Source organism: Vanellus vanellus (genome assembly GCF_965231255.1).
Source record: "Vanellus vanellus genome assembly, chromosome: 3".
NCBI lineage: Eukaryota > Metazoa > Chordata > Aves > Charadriiformes > Charadriidae > Vanellus > Vanellus vanellus.
This window is the reverse complement of record NC_138907.1, coordinates 129605698-129628272: the sequence shown is the minus strand read 5'-3', so window position 1 is coordinate 129628272 and position 22575 is coordinate 129605698. Positions and strand designations below refer to the sequence as shown.

General features: G+C 70.9%; 2 protein-coding genes across 4 annotated transcripts; both read right to left on the bottom strand.

Annotated features, from left to right (window-relative positions):
- Positions 1–4763: 4763 nt before the first annotated feature.
- Positions 4764–12143, bottom strand: MAPRE3 (microtubule associated protein RP/EB family member 3). Of its 3 annotated transcripts, none has more exons than XM_082481060.1 (7): positions 12067–12143; positions 6917–7044; positions 6681–6826; positions 6387–6588; positions 5560–5711; positions 5293–5445; positions 4764–5014 (listed from the first exon to the last, which is right to left on the bottom strand). In XM_082481060.1, the coding sequence occupies exons 2-7, from the start codon at positions 7035–7037 to the stop codon at positions 4946–4948; spliced, it is 843 nt and encodes a 280-aa protein (XP_082337186.1). In that variant the 5' UTR covers positions 7038–7044; positions 12067–12143; the 3' UTR covers positions 4764–4945. The 3 variants fall into 3 exon arrangements, with proteins under 3 accessions (XP_082337186.1, XP_082337187.1, XP_082337185.1); XM_082481061.1 differs by lacking the exon at positions 12067–12143 and adding an exon at positions 9921–10236 and having other exon boundaries at positions 6432–6588; XM_082481059.1 differs by lacking the exon at positions 12067–12143 and adding an exon at positions 9921–10233.
- A 1994-nt stretch (positions 12144–14137) lies between these two features.
- Positions 14138–22575, bottom strand: DPYSL5 (dihydropyrimidinase like 5; the record flags this gene model as incomplete). The annotated part of the gene is made up of 12 exons (XM_082480560.1): positions 14138–14223; positions 15196–15364; positions 16691–16898; positions 16995–17137; positions 17729–17870; positions 18897–19053; positions 19324–19399; positions 19609–19653; positions 19805–19873; positions 19981–20160; positions 20961–21119; positions 22315–22575. 12 exons carry the CDS (start codon positions 22573–22575, stop codon positions 14138–14140), a joined length of 1695 nt encoding a protein of 564 aa, XP_082336686.1.

The window sequence follows — 22575 nt, the reverse complement described above, 5'->3', positions numbered from 1 at the left end:
CCCGTAGCGCCGCGCTCCGTGCGGTCGGACCGCGAGGACGGAGGAACGTGACACCGCATCGTGCCAATCCGGGTGACCCGGACACACCGTTTCCGCCGGTCCCGCCCCGCTGCGCCGCGCCGCGAGAGGAACGGTCACGCGCAGTCCGGTCTGCGCCGGCGGCCGCAGCGCGCCACCGAACGGGGGAGGCGGGTGAGTGCGGGTGTGGAAGGAGAGAGGTCGTCCGCTCTCGGCGTCAGTTCTGCCTTTGGCACGAGCAACGCCAGGGGAGAGCGCGAACGCAGTCCCCCACTACCACAAATTATGCAGTCGAGTTTCCCGCATTTGGGGAAATCGCAGGGGTCAGCACACCCGGAGTGCAGGGGATGAGCCTCGCCCTGGGAAAACCACCTGCCTGATCATGGTGTCTCCCCTGCCAGGTAAGTATGCTCGCCCCCGCGCACCCACAGCAACACACGCCGCCGCACGCACACACACCACACGGGGACACACGCACACGCTCCGATACCGCACCACACACACGCCGCGTCCCGCCACCCGCCGTCTGCCTCCGCGCAGCGCCCGCGCAGCGCCCGCGTTCCCCCGCGGCCGGCGGCGTGTTGGCGCGGAGACCTCCCGTCACCCCTCTCTCGTTCGTATTGATTTGCATGTCTCCGCCCACCACCGCGCGAGGACCCGCCCCAGACAGACCCCCGCCCCTCCCGTCGGGCCCCGCCCCTCTCGCCCCGGTGGCGGGCGCGGAGCCGGAGCGGGGGAAGGACGCGCCGCGCCGGGACGGGCCGAGGGGACCCGGGGCCGGGCCGTGGGCAGCACTCGGCTCCCGGCAGCCGTCCGCCTCCCGCCGCCGCTGGCGGACGGATGGCAGCGGCCCGCGGCCGCGGGTGCCCGACCGGCAGCGGTAACGTCCCCGCGGGCCGGGGGGCGGCTGCGCAGGGGCGGCCGGGGGGGGGTCCAGCGGGGCCCCGGGAGGCTCACACCGTCCTCTGAAGGGCGGCAGCCGCGGCAGAAAGGCCAGCGGCACCCCCGGAGCTCAGGGTCCGTCCTGCCGGGGCCCCGCTGTCCCCTCACCCCTTCTCGCTGCCGGACTCTGTCACCGCTCACAGGCAGCGCCCCGACCCCTTCCCCCTCCGCCTCTTCCCCTCTTCCCCGTCCCGACTCGCTCAGCGTCACTCCTCTGCTCTCCGCTGGCGCCGTCTGGCACTCGTTCCGGCCTCTCATACCCGTTCGCTTCAACGTAGCATCAGCTGAACCCTCACACGCACAAACACCGACATAAACCCCGCTGGACCTCCGTGCTGCCCCGATACCAATCCGAAGCACGTACAGTTCCCTCCCTAGAGCAATACAGCCACATTTCGGGATGTTTTATGAGCAGATGGGTCAAACCGGTGCTATGCTTGGGGAGTTAAAAGTAAGTTTTGAGACAACAGTAGCCTCGAATAGAGTAGATAAGGAGTATAAGCTAGAATGAGCTAGTTTTGTATAATTAGGTGCCATCTAATTAGGCCAAAGGGCAAACAGCACGCACGAAGAGTTCAATCAGTGGACACGGTGAGGAAGACTAGCAACTATCACCAGAGAGCCCTGGAAGACCACCAATAGGCATAAACGTGCATGTGCCAAGGACATTTACATACGTTAATTAGTTACGGAAATAGTATGAATATGTGAATAGTTTCTCAGAAATCTAATGAATATGAATATTTGGACTGCACATAATCTTTGTAGTCGAGCAAGTGGGTGCGCACACTAGGTGGAGCGATCCCCTCTGCGCCCGGTGCTGCATTAAAGAACGCCTGTTTTCTACAACTCCAAACTGAGTCTTAGAGAGTTTCCTTTTTGCCGACTTACGGTAACACCCCGAGAAGTTTTCTTACCCATCTTCCCCTGCCTGGGAGCCGTTGCCACTGCTCAAAGGCTTTTTCTCTAAATATTTCATGCAGGATCTGAAGTTTACCTCGGGTCCTACGCACGACCGCTTCTATTCTCTGACACTGCCCTACACGAGTACAGCACGTGCTGTTGGCCCACACCCCCAGCCCACGAGCAGCCGCACGGCCCCGAGAGCCGCTCCGGTCTGCGGGTACCGGGGCTGATCTCACCGCGGCCGTGAGGCTGGAACGGCGTCACCCGCAGCGCTCACCCCTCCCGCGGCAGGGCTTCGGTGGCAGCTCCCGCTGCGGCCGGTGCTCCGTGCAGGGAGGATGGCTCGCGCAGGCGTGGGGAGCGGCGTGCATGAAGTCTTTGCCCCTTTGTTTATTTGGCTATGTTTAATGAGCCAGTGGGTGTCTAAACATCACCAGGGATGGTTTTGGTTCCAAAGGCGCCGGGGATAACCCCCTGAGTCCCGGTGCCCCCCCGAGGCGGCGGGAGGGTCACCAGCCCAACTGGTGATGCCCAGAGAGCAGGAGAGGGGTTGGGGGTGGGTTTGCGTCTGCCAAGGGAGCGCGGGGGCCCGTGGGGCCACAGGTCGGGGTTGCGGGAGCCGGTGGGTGCCGGGTGCCAAAGCGCCGCAGCCCCTCTCCTCCCCCGCAAAGGGGCCACAGGCACTTTCCTGGCACCGGGGGCCGGGGCCAGCTCCTCCGCGGGTGGCTGCTCTCGCGGTGCCGCTGCCAGTGCCCAGACCCCACGGGTCTGCACTGGGTGTTACTGGGCTGCGAGCGCTTTTCTCCACAGACCGCGTAGGTGCCGTTGGGCTGACCTGTGCTGGAACCCAGTAGAAACCAGTCCCACCCAGTAGGGTGCTGCCGGCTGCTGGAGCCCGGCCCGAGGGCTGGGGGGGCGCGGGGTCCGTGTCCGGCCGAGGGAGGGGGCTCGCGCCTTCCCCTGGGCAGGTTCCCCCCGCCCGTGTCCCTGAGGCACCCCCGGACTCGCCGCCGCCGGACGACGCTGCCCCGGCGGTCACAGCGGCCGCCCCGGTCCCGGCGCGGCCCCGCGGGTCCCCCCCCGCGGCCGCGCTCTGGCGGCGCTGCGACTGCAGCCCGGTCCGGCCCGGCTGTGGCAGCCCGAGCCCCGCGCGGCAGCGGGCGGACGCGGTGCCGGTGCCGGTGCCGGTGGCGGAGCGGTGCCGGTGGCGGGGCGGGGCGGGGCCCCGTCGGGACGCGCTGTCCGAAGGAGGGGGGCGGCGCCTGCGGACCCGCGCGGGGAGCCCGAGGGGCGGGGCGGGATCTCAAGGGGCGGGGCCCTGAGGGCGGGGGCGGGGCCATGCAGATCGCGCCGCTGCCGGCAGAGTCGCTGCTCGGCGAGAGGGGCGGGTCCTCGCGCGGTGGTGGGCGGAGACATGCAAATCAATACGAACGAAAGAGGGGTGACGGGAGGTCTCCGCGCCAACACGCCGCCGGCCGCGGGGGAACGCGGGCGCTGCGCGGGCAACGTGCGGGGTAAAAAGCGGGGCAGAGGAGGCGGCGTGTGTGTGGTGCGGTATCGGAGCGTGTGCGTGTGTCCCCGTGTGGTGTGTGTGCGTGCGGCGGCGTGTGTTGCTGTGGGTGCGGGGGGCCGAGCATACTTACCTGGCAGGGGAGACACCATGATCAGGCAGGTGGTTTTCCCAGGGCGAGGCTCATCCCCTGCACTCCGGGTGTGCTGACCCCTGCGATTTCCCCAAATGCGGGAAACTCGACTGCATAATTTGTGGTAGTGGGGGACTGCGTTCGCGCTCTCCCCTGACTTTGTTCGTGCCAAAGACAGATATGTGTGGTCCTGTCGGGGCAGAGCGGGTTCCGGTTCCGGGGCGGCCGTGGGCTCTGGGACCGCCCCGCGGTGGGACCCGCCGGTGCCGGGGGGAGGGGCGGACGCGGTGCCCCCGGTGTCGCTGTCGGCGGGGCGCAGCCGCGGCTCATCAGTCCCCGGAGGAGCCCGGGGGAGAGTCTCTGCGTTCTTACATCTCCGCTTCAGGAAAGAAATTCCGAATAATTTAGACCAAAATGACCCTCTGCCCCACAGCACCTCTTCGATCCCGCAGCCCCACCCGGGGTCCGTCCCCCCGCGACGCTGCGCCGCCCCCTCCCCGCACCCCCCCCCCCGGCCAGAGACGGGCACAGACGGCGTTTATTCCACACGAAGTTTATTTTAAATAAAACGGAACACAGATGCAGGCTTTGCGACCGGAGTGACGGACCAGACAAGCGATGCGACGGGGAAGAGACGATGGCCGGGGGGGGTGGGGGGCACCGGCGCTGCCTTACCCGCTCTCGGCGAACCCACCCCAGCGGCCGGTGACCCCCGGGGCGGCCGTGGGCGAGGGACGGGGGCCGCGGCGGGGACAGGCTCCCACCCCGGGACCCTCTGTCCCGGCCTGCGGTGGCCACATGTGTCCCCCCATCGCTGCCCGCCCGAGCGGACAGCCCCCCCCCGTCCTCAGCCAGCGCTTATTTCTCATCTTCTCAGGAACCCGCAGCAACACCTCCCTCCCCCGAGCCGCGTTCCCCACAGGCTGCCGGGTGGGCACCGACCCCCCCACCCCCAAACTTCATGCAGTGGTCCCAGGGCCACCGGCCCCCACGCGCAGGCTCCGGGGCAAAACACCCCCCCCACCACCGCCGCCCCCCCCAGCACTCGGTCCTTCCCTCTCGTCTCACACCGTGGGGCAGGCGGGGGGGCACCAGGGCGGCTGCGGCACTCGCACCGGAGGCGAACAATGGAAATAAATATGGGGTGGGGGGTGGTGAGGGCTGGGCCCCGGGCTCAGCGGCCAGAGAGCCCCCTCCCCAACCCCTCCCCCCCCCCGCCGCGGCCCCCGGTGTAGGTACGGCCGTGCTCCGCGCTGGATGGACACCTATTTATTATGGAGACGGTGGGTTTCCCACCGGCACTGCTGGACGCCGAGGCCGCGGGCTCGGCCGCCAGAGACCGCGATGGCGTGTGACGGTGCGGGGCGAGGCGCGCAGGCTCGGACCTCGAATGTCTATGGTGGGGGAACGGCGCGGGGCGGGGGAGCGTGCCGGGGCTAGTACTCGTCCTGGTCCTCTGGCTGCTGCTCCTCCAGCTCGTCGTCCTCTGGCGGGGCAAAGCCCTCCTGGCACAGGGACGGGGAGGGGGGGACACGGGCGGCCGTCAGCCCGGGGGCCACGTGGCATGGGGGGGGGGGGTCCCACTCCTGGCTGCCCCCCGGCATGGTGCAAAGCCTGTGGCAAAGCCCACCCCCCCCTCCAGGGACCCCATGGGGGGAAAGAGGCCATGAGAAGCCGTGGGGAAGGGGCGGGTCTCACCCTGGGGAAGCCCAGAGAGCAGGATGGGGTCCTGTGGGGGGGAAAGTGGGGGGGAAAGCAGGCGGGAGCGGTGCCCGGCCCTCACCTCCGTGGCGTAGAGGACGCTGATGATGCCGGTGATGATGGGGCTGTTCTCATTCTCGTGCTCCTGACAGATCAGCTCGATGTCCCGCAGTTTGCTGAAGTAGAAATCCCGCTCCTTCTCCAGCCCGTCCACCGTCAGCTTCAGGTCCATCAGCTGCAGGGGGAGGACAGGGGGCGGGGGGGGGGCCGCAGCCTTCAGCCCGAGGCCGGGAGTGGAGGGTCGCCCCGGGGGCGGGGGGTGCTCAGCCCCATCCCATCCCTGCCCTACCTGCTGGTTCAGCTCCAGGATCTGCGCGTCGGCCTCGGTGCCGCCGTTACGGGCCGCGGGGGAGTTTTTCCGCAGGATGCTGCTGGGGACGTTGCTGAGCCGGGCCGGGTTCGACGTGCTCTTGGGGCCGGTGGGGGAGGTCCTCTGGGGGACTTGATGGCAGACGGGGACCAAAGGGTTAATGCCGGCCTGGGGGGGGCTGCTGGCAGGAGCCCCCCCTGCACGGTGCGGGGCGGCCGGCAGCAAGGGCAGGCAGAGCGCTTGGGGCTGAGCCGCGGCTCCAGGCTGTCCTGCCCCGAGCCTCCTCCCCTGCCTCAGTTTCCCCAGGCGGATCTCACCCCCAGCCCCCCCCCCCCCACCCCGAGGGGTGCTTGTGGCCTGGATGGGGTTTGGGGTGGGATGGGGGGTCCGGCCCTCGATCTGCTCCCGTGGTGCCGGCACGGGGAGCCCATGGTGCCCACAGAGCATCGCCACAGTGGCACTCGGGCACCATGGTGGTACAGCACGGCATGGCACGGCACGGGGGGGTGGCAGCCATGGGGGACAAACCGCCCCCAGACCTGGGGGTGAGCATGAAGATGGAGGCAGCCAGGCCCTGCCCAGCTCCCCGCGGGTCCCTCCGTCGTCCCCTCTGCCCCGGGGGTCCCCGCAGACCCGCTCGCCCCCCCCGGTGTCAGGCAGGCAGGCAACGGAGCGGGGCGCAGGCAGGGGTGGGGGGGCGCGGGGTGCGGGGGACGGCCGCCCGGCCGCGGGCAGAGCGACGTGGGGTGCAGGAGGCCGGGCGGGAGGGCGGGGGGGCAGCGCTCACCGGGGGACCCCGACATTACCTGCAGTGCCAATGGGTTTCTTGGGTTTGTTGAAGATGTGATCACCTGGGTTTGGGGGGGGCGCGACGTCCTGGCCCTGCCGCGCCAGCAGCGGGTTGTACTCCTTCCCGTCGTAGTTGGCGTCAAAGAACTTCTTAAACCACTGGATGAACTCGAAGTTGTCCTGGAACTTGCCCTTCACCAACCTCTCCACTGCGATGATCTGGTGAAGGACGGGCAGAGGGGCTGGTGGGGCTGCCCTCCCGGCACCACCCCCCCTCGCTGCAGCCTGTCCCCCCCAACCCACGGACCCACCTTGTCCACTCCCATCTTCTTGAAGGCGGCCTGCAGCACCTTGAAGTTGTGGATGTACTCGTGCTCCAGCTTGGCCTGGAACTTCACCTTCCGCAGGTGGACGCAGCCCGGGAACAGCATGTCCATGAACTGGCAGTAGGCAGCCCCTGCGCCGGACCCACACCGCGGCGTCAGGGGGCACCCCGCCACCGTCCCGTCCCCGCCGTGTCCTCCCCCCTCCGGCACCCGCGTCCCACCTGAGCAGAGCTGCTCGATCTTGGTGTAGTTGAGCTGGAGGGAGTCGTTGACCCAGGCGAGCATGTCATGGCGGCTCAGGTTCTCGCTGGTCACCGACGTCGAGTACACATTGACGGCCATGCCCCAGCTGCCGAGACACGGCCGTCACGCCGGTGCCGGTACCCCCGTGTGCCCCCCATCTCATCCCATCCCAACCCATCCCATCCCATCCCATCCCATCCCATCCCATCCCATCCCATCCCATCCCATCCCATCCCATCCCATCCCATCCCATCCCCACTCCACACTGGAGCGCCCGTCCCATGTCGGGGTCAGCACTGGGGGGATACACCAGTGCCACGGTGCTGCCTGCAGGACCCCCCACCCTGGCCGCACCCCCCGCTATGGCGGGGTCCCTGGTGTCCCTGCGGTGTCCTGCCCGACCAGGGGGCACCCGGGGAGGTTTGGGGGGGAGCACCGCCCTGGAAGAGCCGGGATTTGGGGTGCCACCGAGAGTGGGACCCACCGCAGGACACAGATGCGGTGCAGGATGCGGCTCACGGGGGGGACGCAGGCACCACTGAGGGCACTGCTCCTTCCTGGAGCGTGGCCGGGGGGCTCCCGGGGGGCCGGTGAGGCCCATAAGCAGCTTATGGCCCCCCCTCCCAGCCCTCACTGGCTGCCTAATCTGCCGGGGCCGGGATCGGGGTCCATTAGAGCACGGCTTAGAGGGGCAACATCTGCCGGCCGGCACAGCCGCGCGCCCGCTCCCAGATGGCGGAGGGCACCGCGGCAGCCGAGACCCCCACAGCCGCGGCCCCGGCACGGCGCAGCACCGGGGAGCCGGAGATGGGGGGTGGGGGGCACCGAGACACCGTCCCACCATCTCCTGCCAAACGCTTTGGAGGTGGACTGTCCCGGCTGCAGGAGTGGGGTCCCCGTCCCGCCGCCCCCTCCCCGAGGGGACGGTCCCCATCCCTCCGCGCTGTCCCCCCCCCGTCTCCCCCTCCCCGCACAGCAGCGGCGGCGGCAGCGGCAGCATTAATCCGCTTCCCTCTCCCCGGGGCTCAGGCCCAGCTGCCAGCGGGGGCTCGGGGGGGGGGTACCCCCCATCACCCGCCCCCATCGCCCCCCCAGCTCCGCTCTCCCACTGCCGCAGCCCCCGGCATCGCGTGGGGGGGCATTGCCTGTGCCCGGGGGGGGTCCCGGGCAGACGGGGGGTTTGGGAGCAATGGGGGGGGGGCGTGGGGTGCTTCCATCCCCCTGGGTGCCCACTTTGGGGGGGGGAAGTACCCGCAGCCGCAGCCCCCCCCCCCCGCTCCCGCTCGCAGCCTCGGTGCTGCCGTGACTCAGCACCGGCGATGCCGGCCCCGGCACAGCCGTACACCCTGGCTGGTGGAACCGCCACCGGCAGCTGAGCCACCGTCCTCCCACCGGGGCCGGGACCCCCAGCACCCCGTCCCGTCCCACATGGCCGCGCCGCCGGCACGCAGTGGGGGTGTCGGTATTTTTAGCTGCCGGAGCAGCTGGAAATGAGGCCCCCGCAGCCCCCAGCACGGTGTGGTGGGCACCAACCTACTCCCCGGCAGCTGGTGAGGACCAAAACCCCCCATGGTGCCGGCAGCAGTGCCGGTCGGGGTGCGGGCAGGGGTCCCCTCCCTCCAGCAGCGCCGAGCTGAGTCACGCGCGGCACAGAGCCAGAGCCACGCGCACTGCGGTGCAGCCGCCGCGGTGCCGCTGGGAACACAGCGGCGCTTGCCCACTGCCGGGGTGGGCAGGGGGGCTGCTGAGGGGCAGGGGGCTACCGGCCCAGCCCAGCGAGGAGCCAACCGCCAGCTGAACCACCCCCACCCCCCAGACCATCACTGTCCTTTCCCGAAATAGCCGGGAGCAGCTGCCAGTGCCCTGCGCACACAGCAGAGCCGCAATGACAGGGATGTGGGAACGCACCGCGGCTCACCGCCGGCTCAGGCAAGCAGCCCCAGTGGCCGGCAGGAGCCTTCCTGGCACAGGGAGCCGCCGCGCTGCTGGACACCCCAATCCCAGCCCGGGCCGGGCTGGAGGAGCCCCCCGAGTGAGCCCCCACCCCTCACCGCCCGGCATATCCACCGCGCTTCCCGGCAAGCTGCTGGCATTAGTGCCCCGCACCTTGGTGCAACCACTTTGCCAAAGCAAGCCAAGGCCCATGCCGGCAGCCGCAGGGACGGGTTTCACCGCGGGATGAATTCAGGTGTCACCGCGCCAGCCACCCCCTGGCGTGCCGCTGCCAGCCTCACCCCGACTCCTGCACACGCTGCCGCACGCGTGAGCCCGTCTGGCAGCACCCTGAGCCCGCTCTGGCACGCGGCACCACCGAGCACCGACACGTCCCGGCACCGAGCAGCCGGCGGTGACGTGGGGCAGCCGGAGCCACTGGCGTCGCGAGGGGACGCTCACTGGGGTACGCCACCCTCTGAAGCACCGCGCCGGGCTTCAAAGCGCTGGGCCGCAGCGCCGAGCACGCCCCGGCGTAATGACAGGGAAGCCAACGCCGGCGGCTGCCCTCAGGCCGGGGCAGTGGCCATCCCGCTGCCCGCCCCAGCCCCGACGCCGGGTGATGGACGCACTCGGAGCAGGGAGCTGTCAGCCCAGCCGGGCTGCCTCTGCTGCTGGCTTTACTAACAAAAGTCATAAAAATAAGAATTTAGCCCCGATTCCTGGTGAGCCGTGGGGAGAGGAGCTGTTTTGGCGCGGGGCTTGGCACATGGCTGCCTCGGCGCTGGGTGAGCGCTGTGCCGGCTCTGCGGGTGCCGGGTCCCCGGGGAGCTGTGGCCGGTTTGGCAGTGCCATCCCGCCGCCTGCCCTTGATGCCGGCAGTGCCTCCGCTGCGCAAGCAGGTTGCCGGCAGTGGCGGTGGGGGGGGGATGTGGGGTGCCGGGATGCAGCCCCCGCCATGCAGGGCAGCCCCCCCGCCCCGTGCCGCCAGCGCAGGGCACCCCGTGCTGCGCCCGCCGGCCGTGCTGACGGGGCAGCGGGGATGCTTACCGCTGCATTTTAATTGTCCGGCCGCTAATCAAGGCCCAACGGCGAACAAAACGCTGGGGCGCGTGTCTCTGCCCCGTCCCGCCGGGGCGCGGAGAGGTCGTCCAGCCCGGCTCCTCGCACTGATGGCGGGCACCGGCGTCCCACGCCGCAGCCCTCGCCGGGCCGGGGCCGGCGCGCTCTGGCCAAACAAAGCGGGAGGAGAATGAGGCCGGCGGCCGTGCCGGACGTGTTTGCTCAGCACCGAGGCGGCGGTGCCAGTGCCGGCTGCCAATGCTGGGCACCGACTGCGCACCGCTGTGGCTGCCGAGGCAGCGGGCCGGTTGGTGCCGGACCGGTAGCACCGCCGTGCCGGGGCGAGCTGGGCTGCTGTGACTGGCAGCTTCTATTTTGGGAGCCGTCCCGGTGGCTTCTCAAGTGACAAATACGCGAGGGGGGTGGCAGACAACCCAGCGGGGGCTGAGCACGGCACGGAGCCGCTGCGGTGCTGCCTGGCTGATCCGGCAGCGCGCAGGATCACCAGAGTGCCGGCCAGGGTGGCCGCTCACCCCCATCCCCCCGGCCATCGCAGATGTCCCCCCCACGCCGCTCCCCTGACCCCAAGGAGCATCCCCATGCCATGCTGCGCCACGCTGTGCCAGAGCCCGTGCGCGGCAGAGGGGTTTGCTCGGCCGCAGGCAGCCCCCAGCTCCCCACCGGGTCCATCCCCCGGCACCTTTCCTGGTTTCCTGGCTCTTTCGCAGGCGGCAGCGCCCGTCCCAGCCCGTGGCGAGGGAAACCAGCTGCTCGTGCCCGGGGAGCTGGCGGCTCGGTGCACGGTGCCCGGCGGAGGGGGGTGCGGGGCAGCGCGGGCCGGTGGCCGGGCCTCACGGGTCCCCTGCCTGCTCCGCTCCCGCTAACCTAAATAACTTGAAATAGCAGCGGCTGGAGCATGTGCAGAGCGCGGTGCCGCCGGCAGCGCCTCCCACCGCGCTGGCTCCCCCCGCGCCGGCATCCTCATCCTGCAACAGCATCCCTGAAATATTAATGCCGGGTGCCTTTTGATGATTCAAATTGGGTGGTTGCCGGAGCTGGTGCAGGGCAGAGCCGCTCGTCGGCACCCCATGGCTGGGGCGGGGGACACCCATGCCGGCAGGTCCGCCCGGTGGCGGCAGAGCAGCCCCCAGCCCCTCGAGGACAGCCCCCACGTGCTCTGGCCGCCCCGGTGCTGCTCACCGGGAACAGCCGTCCCCAGGGGCGCGATGGGATGGAGCCACCGTGGTGGCACACGGCGTCCCCGGCGGCACTGGGGGGATGTGGTCTGCGCACCCCACACCCCGGCGTTGGGGTGCTGCTCTTCTCCGCACGGTGAGAAGGTCATCGGCAGGAGACGGGGATGGCCGTCCCCCAGGGATGGCCAGTGGGGGAGCACCAGCATGGGCACCGTCACCCCTAATCCTGACCCACACCGCAGCAGGCACCATTTGGTGCTGGTGCTGCTGTCCTGCCCGCGGCACGCCGTGCCAGGGCCACTGCCACCGTGCCAAGGCCACCGTGCCAAGGCCACCGCCGCCATGAGGATGAGGGACGGGAGCGCATCACGCCTTGGCGGGTCGCCGGGCCGGCCGGCACCGCGCTGTCCGAGCCATGCCGGGAGCGTCACCCCACACCAGCACCCGCCGGCGACCCGGGCCCGGCAGGACCCGCTGAGCCCGGGGGTCTCCCGGGGTGATGCCCGGTACCCGGCGATGCCCGGTACCCCGTGACGATGCCCAGACCGGTGCTGCGCGGTACCGGGCAGCCCCGCCGGTGCCGGGACTACAGCTCCCGGCGTGCCGTGCCGTGCCGTGCCCTGCCGTGCCGTGCCGTGCCGTGCCGTACCGGGGCCGCGGCCCTGCGGGAGACGCAACCGGGGCCGTAGTGGCAACGGCCGCTGAGTCAGGCCGAACCCGCCGCCGCCCCCGGCCCCGCGGGACCCCCCCGCCCCGGCCGCTCCATCATCCTCCGGTGTCTCCCGCCCGCTCCATCCCCCGGTTCCCCCCGCCCCCTCCAGCCCGGTCCCGGGGGAGCGGCGGCGGCGGCGGGATGGGGGTCGATGGCGGCGGCCCGGCCCGGTGCAGTGCTGTCCGGTCTCGTCCCGTCCCCCCTCCTCCCCCCGCCCCACACTCACCGCGCTCGGGCCGCGGCCGCTCCGCCCTCCGCTCCGCTCCCTCCGCACCGCGCCGGGACCGGGCCGGGACCGCACGGGCCGCCCCGCGCATGCGCCGCCGCCGCCGCCTCCCCTCTGCCCGCGGGCGGGGCCCGGCACCATGCCCCGCCCCGCCCCAACCGCCGCCATGGCAACGCGGCGCCGGCCACGCCCCCTCTCCCGTCACCACGGCAACGCTCGGCCGCCGGACCGCCCCCCCCCCAGCGCCCCCTGGCGGCGGCGGCGGCCGCAACCCCCGGAGCCCCCGGGACCCTTCGCCCCCCCCCACCTACGCCCCCCCCGCCCTACAGACCCCCCGCCCCCGTGTGTGTGTCACCATTGTCCCCAAACCCCCGTGTCCCCGCCCTGCCCCCATACCCCTGTGTCCTCATTATCCCCATGTCCCCACACCCCCATGTCCCCGTGTCGCTACTTCCCTGTGGCCCCACACCTCTGTGTCCCTGATGTCCCCATGTCCCCGTGTTCCCATGTCCCCACGTCCCTATGTGCCCACACCCCTGTCCCCCCACACCACTGTGTCCCTGTGTCCCCACACTCCCATGTCCCCATTGTCTCCATGTTCTCACACCCCCATGTCCCCACACCCCCATGTCCCCACATCCCCACACCCTCATGTCCCCACGTTCCCACACCCCGTATGACCCCACACCCCACGTCCCTGTGTCCCCACGTCCCCACACCCCCCTGTCCCCAGGGCCGGGCTGCGGCTGTGGCAGCTCCCCGCACCCCCCGCTCCCGCTCGCCCCCTCTGCCGCAGCCGCGGGGACCCCGGCCCGGGGGCCATTTGCCGGACCCGGTGCTGCCAGGGTGCCGGCGGCTCAGCCGGGGGCGTCCCGCAGGGGTGGGGGCTGACCGCCGCACACGCGTGTGCCCGCACACGTATGTCCACGCGCCCGTGAGCGCTGGGCTGCCCCCGGACCCCGGCAGGGGTGGGGGTGCAGAGCCTCCCCCGAACCCCCAAACAGGCGCAGAGTCCGGCGCGGTGAGAAGGGGCTTTAATGAGCGAACAGAAACGTACCGCGAGTTCCTAAACCCGCCAAAACGCAACTACCCGGGGGGGGGGGGCAGGACCCCCGCGCCGCGCTGCGCCCCCCGGCCCCCCCCGCACACCTACAGGGACCACCTAGGGGAAAAGTGCACAAGGGACAACTCACATCTGACACGACCCCGGGGGACAGCTGGGGGGGAGCGGGGCGCCCGCCCCATAGCACCAGTGCGCGGCCGGGGGGGGGACGGGGACCCTGCTCCGCCGGGGCCACGCGCGCCTGGAACGCGCCCACCGGCACACGCGTCCCACGGGCACACGTGTCCCACCGGCAGCAGCCACAGGTACTTGGGAGCATCACCGGTGCGGCAGTGTGCACAGAGGGATGGGGACACGTGTGCACGCACGTGGACATGTGCCGAGGAGTTCGCGTGTGCAGTGAACATCTCACCGAGACCACGCGTGGTGTGACACACACGTGTAGACACACACGCGGCAGCGAGGAGCCTGCCGGCACCTTGCACGGAGGGGTGCACGCGTGTGTGCAGTGAGCATCTCACTGAGGCCATGCACACGCGTGTGCCAACACCACGCTCGTGCAAGTGCATACGTGCCGTGACGCTGCCGGGGGGTGGGAAGGGGTCACGTGTCCCGCGTGGGGGTGGGAGAGGAGGGGTGGGGGGTGCAGGGATGGGGGGGGGCAGGCCGGGGGTGGGGGGTCCCTGCTTGTCCCCTAACGCTAGTGACACAAACCACTTCAGAGTATTTCCACGTGATGCACAAACAAGTCAAAACTTCACGGATCCAAACCCAACGTGCAAACAGAAAAGGGCCGGGGCAGGCCCCCTCCCTCCCGCCGGCCGTGCCGCGGCCCCCCGGCCCCCCGCCATGCCGGCTGCTGGCTCACGCTGCCGCTGCGGCCCCGCGGCCGGGCCGGGGGCCAGGCAGAGCCCCCCGCTGCCAGGGGAGCCCCGCCGGAGCCGGGGTCCCGGGGGGGGCGGCGTGGGGCCGGCGCCTGGTCCTCAGTTGGGGGACAGGTCCCCGGCTCTACCAAATGCCGCTCGACCGGCCTCCGGGGGGAGCGAGAATCCGGGCCGAAGCTCGCTTTGGAACGTGGTCATCGATCTGAGAACCTGCCGGACAGACGGACAGATGGGCGTCAGGGCTGCCGGCAGCGGGGCGAGAGCCTGACGGCCACCGTGGCACCGGGGCGAGAGTCCGACGGCCACCGCGGCACCCCCAGCATGGCCGGCATCCCCATGGCATCCCGGTCCCAGCCCTCCACCAGCACCGTGGGGACAGCGGGTGCTCCGCATCCCACGCGCCTCTCCGGCAGCCCCGCTGCCACCATGGCTGTGCCGCAGACAGAGCACCGGTGCCTCATGCAGCACCGGCCGTGCTGGGACTGATGCTCGCAGTTCTGCCGGGAGCACCGAGTGGGATGGCGGCAGGGATGCTGCTGGCCCCGGCACAGCCAGCACCGAGGCACGGTGAGCGCGGCAGCATGGTGTGCCGCAGCTGATGGAGCAGGACACAGCCAGCCCCGCTCCTGCCCGAGCGTGGCACGCGGCTCCGTCCTGCCTGGCGCAGGGCAGCGCCACGGCGGCTGCGCGGTGGGACGACGGGATGTCCCCCACCCCTCTGGTGCTGCTCTGGGGGACAACGGCACCCACTGGGGCCAAACAACACGCGCGCCGGCTCAGTTCCTGCCCGCCCTGGCCACCCCCTGCCCGGCACGGCCCCCCCGGCCAGGCACGGCCACGCAACGGACGGTGCACAGAGGGACGGGCGAGGGCTGCGGGGGCTGCGGGACCGGGGATGGGGTCAGCTCCCTACTCTGCCGCAGGAGCAGTGGGGCGGCGCGGCCCCCTGCCCGGGAGAAGGGGGGGGACACGCTGTGGTGGCAGGGGGACACGCTGGGCGGGGGAGGGGGCACCCTGGTGTGGTGGTGGGACACCCTAGGTGATGGTGTGGACACCCCGGGGAGGCGAGTGCCCAGCCGGTGCCGGAGAGCCGCCGGATGCGGGGCTGCCGGCGAGCCCCAGGTCGGGGGGCTGCCTGCGGGGCCGGGGCTGCCGGGACCCCCGCTGCGGCCCCGCTCTTACCGGAGAGGCTGAAGCTGGACTCGTGGAGGTCCCTCATGCCCCCGTGTCGCGTGGCGGGCCGGGTGGGCGTATCGGCCAGGGGCGTCCCCGTCTCTTTTTTCCCGGCATGCACAACCACGGCCACGTCCCCCAGGTACGGGGTGCGATCCACACCCCGCAGCTTTAAACTCTGCCGGAAGGGAGAAAAAAGGAAAAAGCAGAGAGGGTCAGCCCAGAATGGGGGTGGGGGGTGGGGGTGCACCACGCTGCGGTGGGCGGGGGGCTGCGGGGGGGGGCACAGGGGTGCCCCATGGCGTGAGCGGGGTTCGGGGTGCCACTGCCTTACGGTGGGGTGCGGATGGGCTGGGCAGGGGGTGTGGGGGGTGCGTGGGGGAGGAAGGGGGCTAGGGCACGCTATGGCGTGGGGAGAGGGGGCGCAGAGCGGGGTGGGGGCCAGGCTGCGGTGCAGAGCGGTGCCAGGGCAGGAGCAGGGGTCGGGGGAGGTGGGTGACCCTGGCGGCGCAGCCCCCAGCCCCCCTGGCGATGCTAAGCCGACCCCCCCCACCGCAGCACGGCGCAGGTGGTGCCTGGTGCAGATGCAGCGGCAGGACCCTGCCCTGTGCCCCCCCTCAGCCGGCCACCAGCTCCCGGCTCCCCAGCGCGGTGCGGGGGTCCCCGGCCGGCCCCTTCCCTCGCAGCACCGGCACCACATCGAGCCCCCACAGCACATCCCCCACTGCTGGGCAGGGGCTGGCAAAAGGTGGGGGGGGTCACAAGGTGTCCCCAGCGCCGGGGTCTGCCACAGCTCCCGGGGGTCTCACCGGCACAGCCCCAGGGACCCACAAGTGCAGGGGGGGACACCGGGGGGGACACCAGGGGGGTGGCCGTACCCCGTGCCCACAGTGGGTCAGCAATAGATGACTGTGGGATGAGGGCACGGGGGGAGGGAAGAGAGGAGGAGAGGGGCTTCTGCAGTCCCCCCCGGGGGTAGGCAAGAGCTGCCATGCATCCCGGGGACACACACGTGTGCCCTGGGGTCCCCTCCTGTCCCCGCGCCCCAAACCAGGACACCCAGCCACACGTGTCCCTGCCCCGGTGCGTGTGGGGTCACTGGGAGCAGAGGGACCGCTCGGGGGGGCTGCGGAGGGGGCACCCGGCAAAGGGCAGAGAGCCTGGGGGGGGGTCAGGGGGGTCCTGACACTTATCATGAGCCTCACACACGCGTCGGGATGGCCGCAGCAGCGCCCGGGGTGACCGTCCCCAAACCCTCTACACCGCCGGCACGTGGCCATGGCCCGGGGATGGGCAGGAGCTGGGGGGGGTCCTCCATGCGCAGGGACCCCCTCGCCCAGCCGGGCACTGCCACTGCCGTCCGTCCCCGGCGCGAGGCACGCTGCGCTCCCGCCATGTGACGCTCCAGGGTGGTACTGACCACGGCACGGCGTGGCATGACACCGGCAGCCCTGCCCACGCCGCGGCACAGCACCCACCGGCGCGGCCCCCGCTGCCCCCCTACCTTCTCCCGCTGCACCAGCTTCTTGTAGACAGAGTCCGGGAAGGAGCGGAGCGGGCAGAACTTGCCGGTGCCCTCGGCACACATGAAGACGCCGTTCTCGTAGACCACGCGCCCGCGGCTGATGGTGACCAGGGGCACCCCGTGGCACCGCATGTTCTCGTAGAGGTTGATGTCCCCCCCCTGCACCTGGGTGCTGGCCGAGATGGTCCTGGGTGGGGGGGACGGGGCGGTGAGGGGGGGGACAGGCGGTATGGGGAGACCCTTCCCCGGTGCCCCCCCCACCGCCGCCGCTGGCTGTGCCTACTTGGTGGCCTCGGGATCCCAGACCACGACGTCAGCGTCGGCCCCGGGGATGATCCGGCCCTTGCGGGGGTACAGGTTGTGGATCTTGGCGGCGTTGGAGCTGGTCACTGCCACGAAGCGGTTCTCATCCATCTTGCCCCCGACCTGCCGCCGGAGTTTGGGGGGGTGAGGATGCGCCAGGCAGCCGCATCCTGCCCCAGCCCAGTCCCTTGCTGGGACCCACTGGGTTGCACTGGGGAGCCCCTTGCCCACCCCCATAGAATCATAGAATCAGTGAGGTTGGAAGGGACCTTTAAGATCATCAAGTCCAACCGTTAACCTACCCTGATAAAAACACCACCACTCCTAAACCATGTCCCTAAGCACCTCATCTACCCTCTTCTTAAACACCTCCAGGGATGGCGACTCCACCCCCTCCCTGGGCAGCTTATTCCAATGTTTAATAACCCTTTCAGTGAAAAAATGCTTCCTAATATCCAATCTAAACCTGCCCTGACATAACTTGAACCCATTTCCTCTTGTCCTATCACTTGTCGCCAGGGAGAATCTCCATGCTGGAGAACAACCCCCCCCATGGGACATCCCGTGGGACCTGGGGAAAGGACCCCTCCCCCCAACGCTGGGGGCAGCACAGCCCAAGTGGGACCCGCTGCCGAGTCCCCCTGAGTGCGGGACGGGGGGACAGCCCCATGGCGGGGAGCCGGGGGGCAGGGGAGGGGCGGGGGACCCCCGTACCACGCCTCGCTCCCAGATGATGTTCATGCGGTCCTGCACCCCGCTGACGCCGTGGGGGATCTTGGTGAAGTCCTCCTTGCCCATGGCCTTCTGCTTGGCGCTGAAGGGCCGGTGGTCCGAGGCCACCGCGTTCAGCGTGTCGCTGCGGGGGGACGGGGCAGCGCTGCCGAGGGCACCCAGGCGTGGGGTGCCCGGGGAGCTCAGCACCCAGGGAGTGGGGTGCCCACGCAGTGGGGTGCCCGGGGAGCTCAGCACCCAGGGAGTGGGGTGCCCATGCTGTGGGGTGCCCAGGGAGCTCGGTGGGGAGCTCAGAGGATTAGGGTGCCCAGGGAGCGGGGTGCTCAGGAAGCTCAGCATCCAGGAGTAGGATGCCCGGGGAGCTCAGCACTCGGGAGCGGGGTGACCGTGCAGGGGGGTGCCCACAGAGCCCAGCACCCAGGAGTGGGGTGCTCAGGGAGCTCAGCACCCGTGGAGCAGGGTGCTTGGGGAGTGGGACACCCGTGCAGTGAGGTGCTCAGGAGCTCAGCACCCAGGAGCGCAGTGCTCTGGGAGGTCAGTACCCAGGGAGTGGGGTGCCCGTGCAGTGGGGTGCCCATGGAGCTCAGCACCCGCACAGGGGTATGCCCAGGGAGCTCAGCACCCAGAGAGTGGGGTGCCCCTGCAGCAGGGTGCCCAGGCAGCTCAGCACCCACAGGGGGGTACGGCCAGGGAGCTCGGCACCCAGGGAGCAGGGTGTCCAGTGAATGGAGCACCCAGAGGATGGAGCATGCAGGGGGTGCCCGGGGAGCTCAGCACCCCGCAGCCCAGGCGCTCAGCGGATGCTCGGGAGACGCGCCACCTGCCGAGTGAGACCCCGAGGGGGCTCAGGGTCGGGGAAGGGGGGCACCCAGAGAGCCCGCTGCCCAAGAAGCGAAGCAGTGGGCAGGCGGGGTGCCGAGGGTCAGCCCGAGGAGGGGGGTGCCCGAAGGACGGGGTGTCTGGAGAGCGCAGCACCAGGGGAGCGGGGTGCCGGGGCAGCTGGACAGCGTGGCAGCCGGGAGCAGGACGCCTGGGCATGCCGGACACCGGGAGAGCGCCGTGCCCTGGCAGTGGGGTGCCCGGCGAGTGCGGCAGCACAGCCCGCAGGGAGGGGGTGCCCATGGCGCAGGGGGCGCGCGCGGTGCCTCACTTGGCGAGCAGGCTCATGAGGTAGGCGGAGGTGTTGGTGTCCAGGCGCAGCGGCGGCACGGTGACGTAGGCGGCGGCGTGGAACCAGTCCTGGTGGTAGTAGTGCAGCCCGGTGAGCGTGGCGTGCGCCGTGGTCGTCTCCGCGTACACCACCTTCCCTGCCGGGGAGGGGGAGGCACACGCGTGGGGCTGGGGGGCAGCAGGGCGGGTGTGCAAGGGCAAGCGTGCGAGGGGCGTGCGTGTGGGCTCTGCCCGTGTCGGTATCTCGGCGGGCAGCGTGTGCCCCCGGCTGGGCACGAGCTCCGTGTCCACGCGTGCGCCCCTGAGCACACATGTGGCCAGACCCCCCACCCCGCCCCAAATTCCACATCCCACTCCAGCGCCGGGGGGGACGACACACCACATCCATCCCCACTGGGGACCCCTACCTTGCATCTTGGCGGCGGCGATGACATCCCCCGCGGACATGCTGGAGACGTTCACCAGGTAGACGGGGCAGTGGGTCTGCAGAGATTGGGGGGGGTGGGGGGTCAGTGCCACCATCCCTGTGGCACCCCGGCTCCATGGGGCGCCCACCCCCAGATGCGACAATGAGGGGAATGCCCACTGCGCTCCGGCACAGCCGCATGCTCCCGGCTCGCTTGGGGGGGGACGGGACACCCCAGCGCGGACCCTCGGCAGCAGGGGACCCCCCCCAGCTCGGGACCACTCACCCTGTTGGCGATGGTGATGACGCGGTGCGTGGCCTCGGCTTCCAGCTGCGGAGAGAGCGGGCAGTGAGACGTATGGCATGGCACTGCATGGCATGACGTCCCGGCTGGGGCACGGCGCGATGGCACCGATGGGTGCGTGGCACGGATGCTCCAGAGGCATCCCACCCACACCCCGGTGACACCGGCAGTCACCTACCTCTTCGGGCCGGCTGATCTCAATGCCCTCCGGCCCCGTGATGCCCAGGTCCAGCGCCTCCTTCGCTCCCTGGGGAGTAGGATGGCAGGGTTGGGGGGGTGACACGAGCGCTGCCTGCCCCCATGCCCGTGCGTGGTACCCACCGCCGCCGGGCACCCCTCGTCCCTGACGCTCACCTCGGCCACCAGCTCGCCGTTCTCGGCGTGGACCCGGGCGATGGCCCCGATGTCGCGGCAAGCCCGGAAGACCTGGTAGAGCTCGCTGTCCCGCAGCATGTACAGGTCCTTGTAGGTCATGAACATCTGGAAGGAGTTCACCCCCTTCTCCCGCACCAGCGTCTCCATCTCCGCCTTCACCTGCGCCGGGACGGGGGGGTCAGCACGGTGCGGGGGGGTGACACGGCAACTCTGGGGCGTGCGGGCAGCCGTGGCACCCGCCCCCCCCTTGCCAAGGGGTGGGTGTGGGGTGAGGTGCCCCCCACCACGGGGCAGGGACCGATGCTTCGCCCCCTGGGGACAGGAGATGTGGGATTTGTGCGCGCGCCCCGGGGTGACGCGGGGAGTGACAGATGCTGGGGGGAGGGATTTTGCTCGCCGTACCGCGCTGTGATCTGGCCCTGGCACTGCTGGATCCCCGGTGTGCCGGTGCTGGGACGCACCCCGGGATGCACCCGCTCCGTCCCCATCCAGCCCCTGCTCCCCCCTTGCCTGGGGGGGGTCTGGCCGGGGCACGGGGCACACGGGGGCCGGGGTCTCCCTGCGGCGTGGGCCTGATCCTGCTCCGGCAGCTTTGGTGGGGATTGCAGGGGCTGAGCCGTGCCACAGGACGGGGTCTGGGTGCCGAGCGGGGCCAGCGCCCAGGGAGGGGGGTCATCCTTCAGGATGGGGTCCCCCAAGTCGGCTCTGCCGTGCACGGGCACCCCGGTGCCCTCCGTGGAGCAGCAGCAGCACCTTCCCCGCCCTGGCGAGGGGCTCAGCCCCCTGGGGACCCCCTGCCCCGCTGAGCCCAGATCAAAGCAGCTCAAAAGGCAGCCTGGGGGCTCGGCCCAGCCCAGCCCACCCCACCAAGCGGCTAATGGGATCAGCGGGGCCGGGAATTAGCCCCCCGGCCGCGGCACCTGCTGGTGGGCAGCGGCTGTGCCGGCGGCCGGGCTCACCTTGGGCGCCCACCAAGTGATGCCCATGTGCAGAGCGTAGTCGCAGCAGACCTTGGGGTCGGCCAAGCTGCGGCACTTCTCGTAGGCGTCCAGCAGCGAGGTCTCCTTGTCGGGCAGGACGTGGCCGATGATCATCGTCGTCCCTCCCACCAGCGCCGCCTGCGCGTTACGGGGGACAGTGATGGGGGGGGACACGGGACTCATCCCCCGGGGCTCGCGATGCTGCCCAGCGCCGCGGGTGGCACTCATCCTGCCCGGCTACGAGCAGGGCTCATTCCTGGGCGGCCGGGCTGGGGGAGCCGCAGTGGTGGCGCGGCGTTGCCAGCAGGCAAGTGGGGGCCCTGGGCTGGGCAGGGATCCCCCCACAGCGCCCTGGGGTGCAACCAGCCCCCGTGTTGCCCTGCAGATGTGCAGCAGCACATCTGGGCGCACGACACATCTGGAGAGCCCCATCCTGCCGCCCGCCACGGCGCTGACTACCCCCCAGCACCAACCGCTGGATTTGGGGTGCCCGGGGACGCTCTGGCTGGGCTGCCCATGGGCACCGCAGCCCCCGCAGCCGCACCCCCCGGTGTGGGGCCCGATCCGGGATGGGGGTGCCCAGCCCCGGCAGGATGGGGGCTGCAGGGGGAGCCCCCCCCGCCCCAGCACGCGTGGGCAGCAGGCGGGCGCCATCACACCGGCGGCGTCCCCGGCTCACCCAGCCCAGCTAATCCCCAAAGCTCCTTTACCAATTGGCCCCTGCGGGCCGGTGGGGCCGGCGTGGTGCTACGATGCAGCCTGCCGGGATGGGGAGCAGGCACGGCACGGGGTGCTCATGGTGGCTGCACCGACCCCCTGCCCTCCAGAACATCTCCGTGCCCCTCACTGTGCTGTGGCATGGGACCGTACCCCCCCGACCCCTTTGCCGCAGCAGTGGCGGCAGAGCCGAGCCCCCTGCCCAGGGATGCCCGGGGGCACCTCGGGGCCAGGCACGGCCAGCGCCGGCACGGCACAATGGCTGCTCTGTGTGGGGCGCTGGAGGCAGCCTGCCCCGGCACCGCTCGGGACAAGCCCACGCCGGCCCCTCGACACCCCCAGGCTGCGGCACCCGGTGCACGGCACCGCCGGCCCGTGGCAGGGCCCTGCGGCACAGGACGTGGGGGCAGGCAGTGCCGTGCCAGGCTGCCGGTGGAGCCGACGCTGCTGCCCACAGTGCCGGGGCAGAGAGCCTGCCCACGCCATGCAGCTCCCGTCGGTGGGATCCAGCCACCGGACGCTCTCGCCTGCCCGGCATCCCCCTCGGCTGCGGATGCTCCGTGCCGACACCCCGCAGCACCCACCGGGACCGGGGGGGTCTGCAGGCGGGCAGTACCTTGGTGCCGTGGTAGAAGTCATCCACACAGGTGGCGTTCATGAAGGTCTGGTGGAAGTGGGTGCTGGTGTCGATGCCGCCGGGGATGACGAGCTTGCCGGTGGCGTCGATGACCTTGGCCCCGCCGGGGATCATGAGCTCGCGGCCGACTTGCTGGATGATGCCGTTCTCGATGTAGACATCCGCCTCCAGCGTGCAGTCGTCGTTCACCACCTTCCCCCCCTTGATGAGGATCCGCATGGTGGCCGCGTTGGCGAGCAT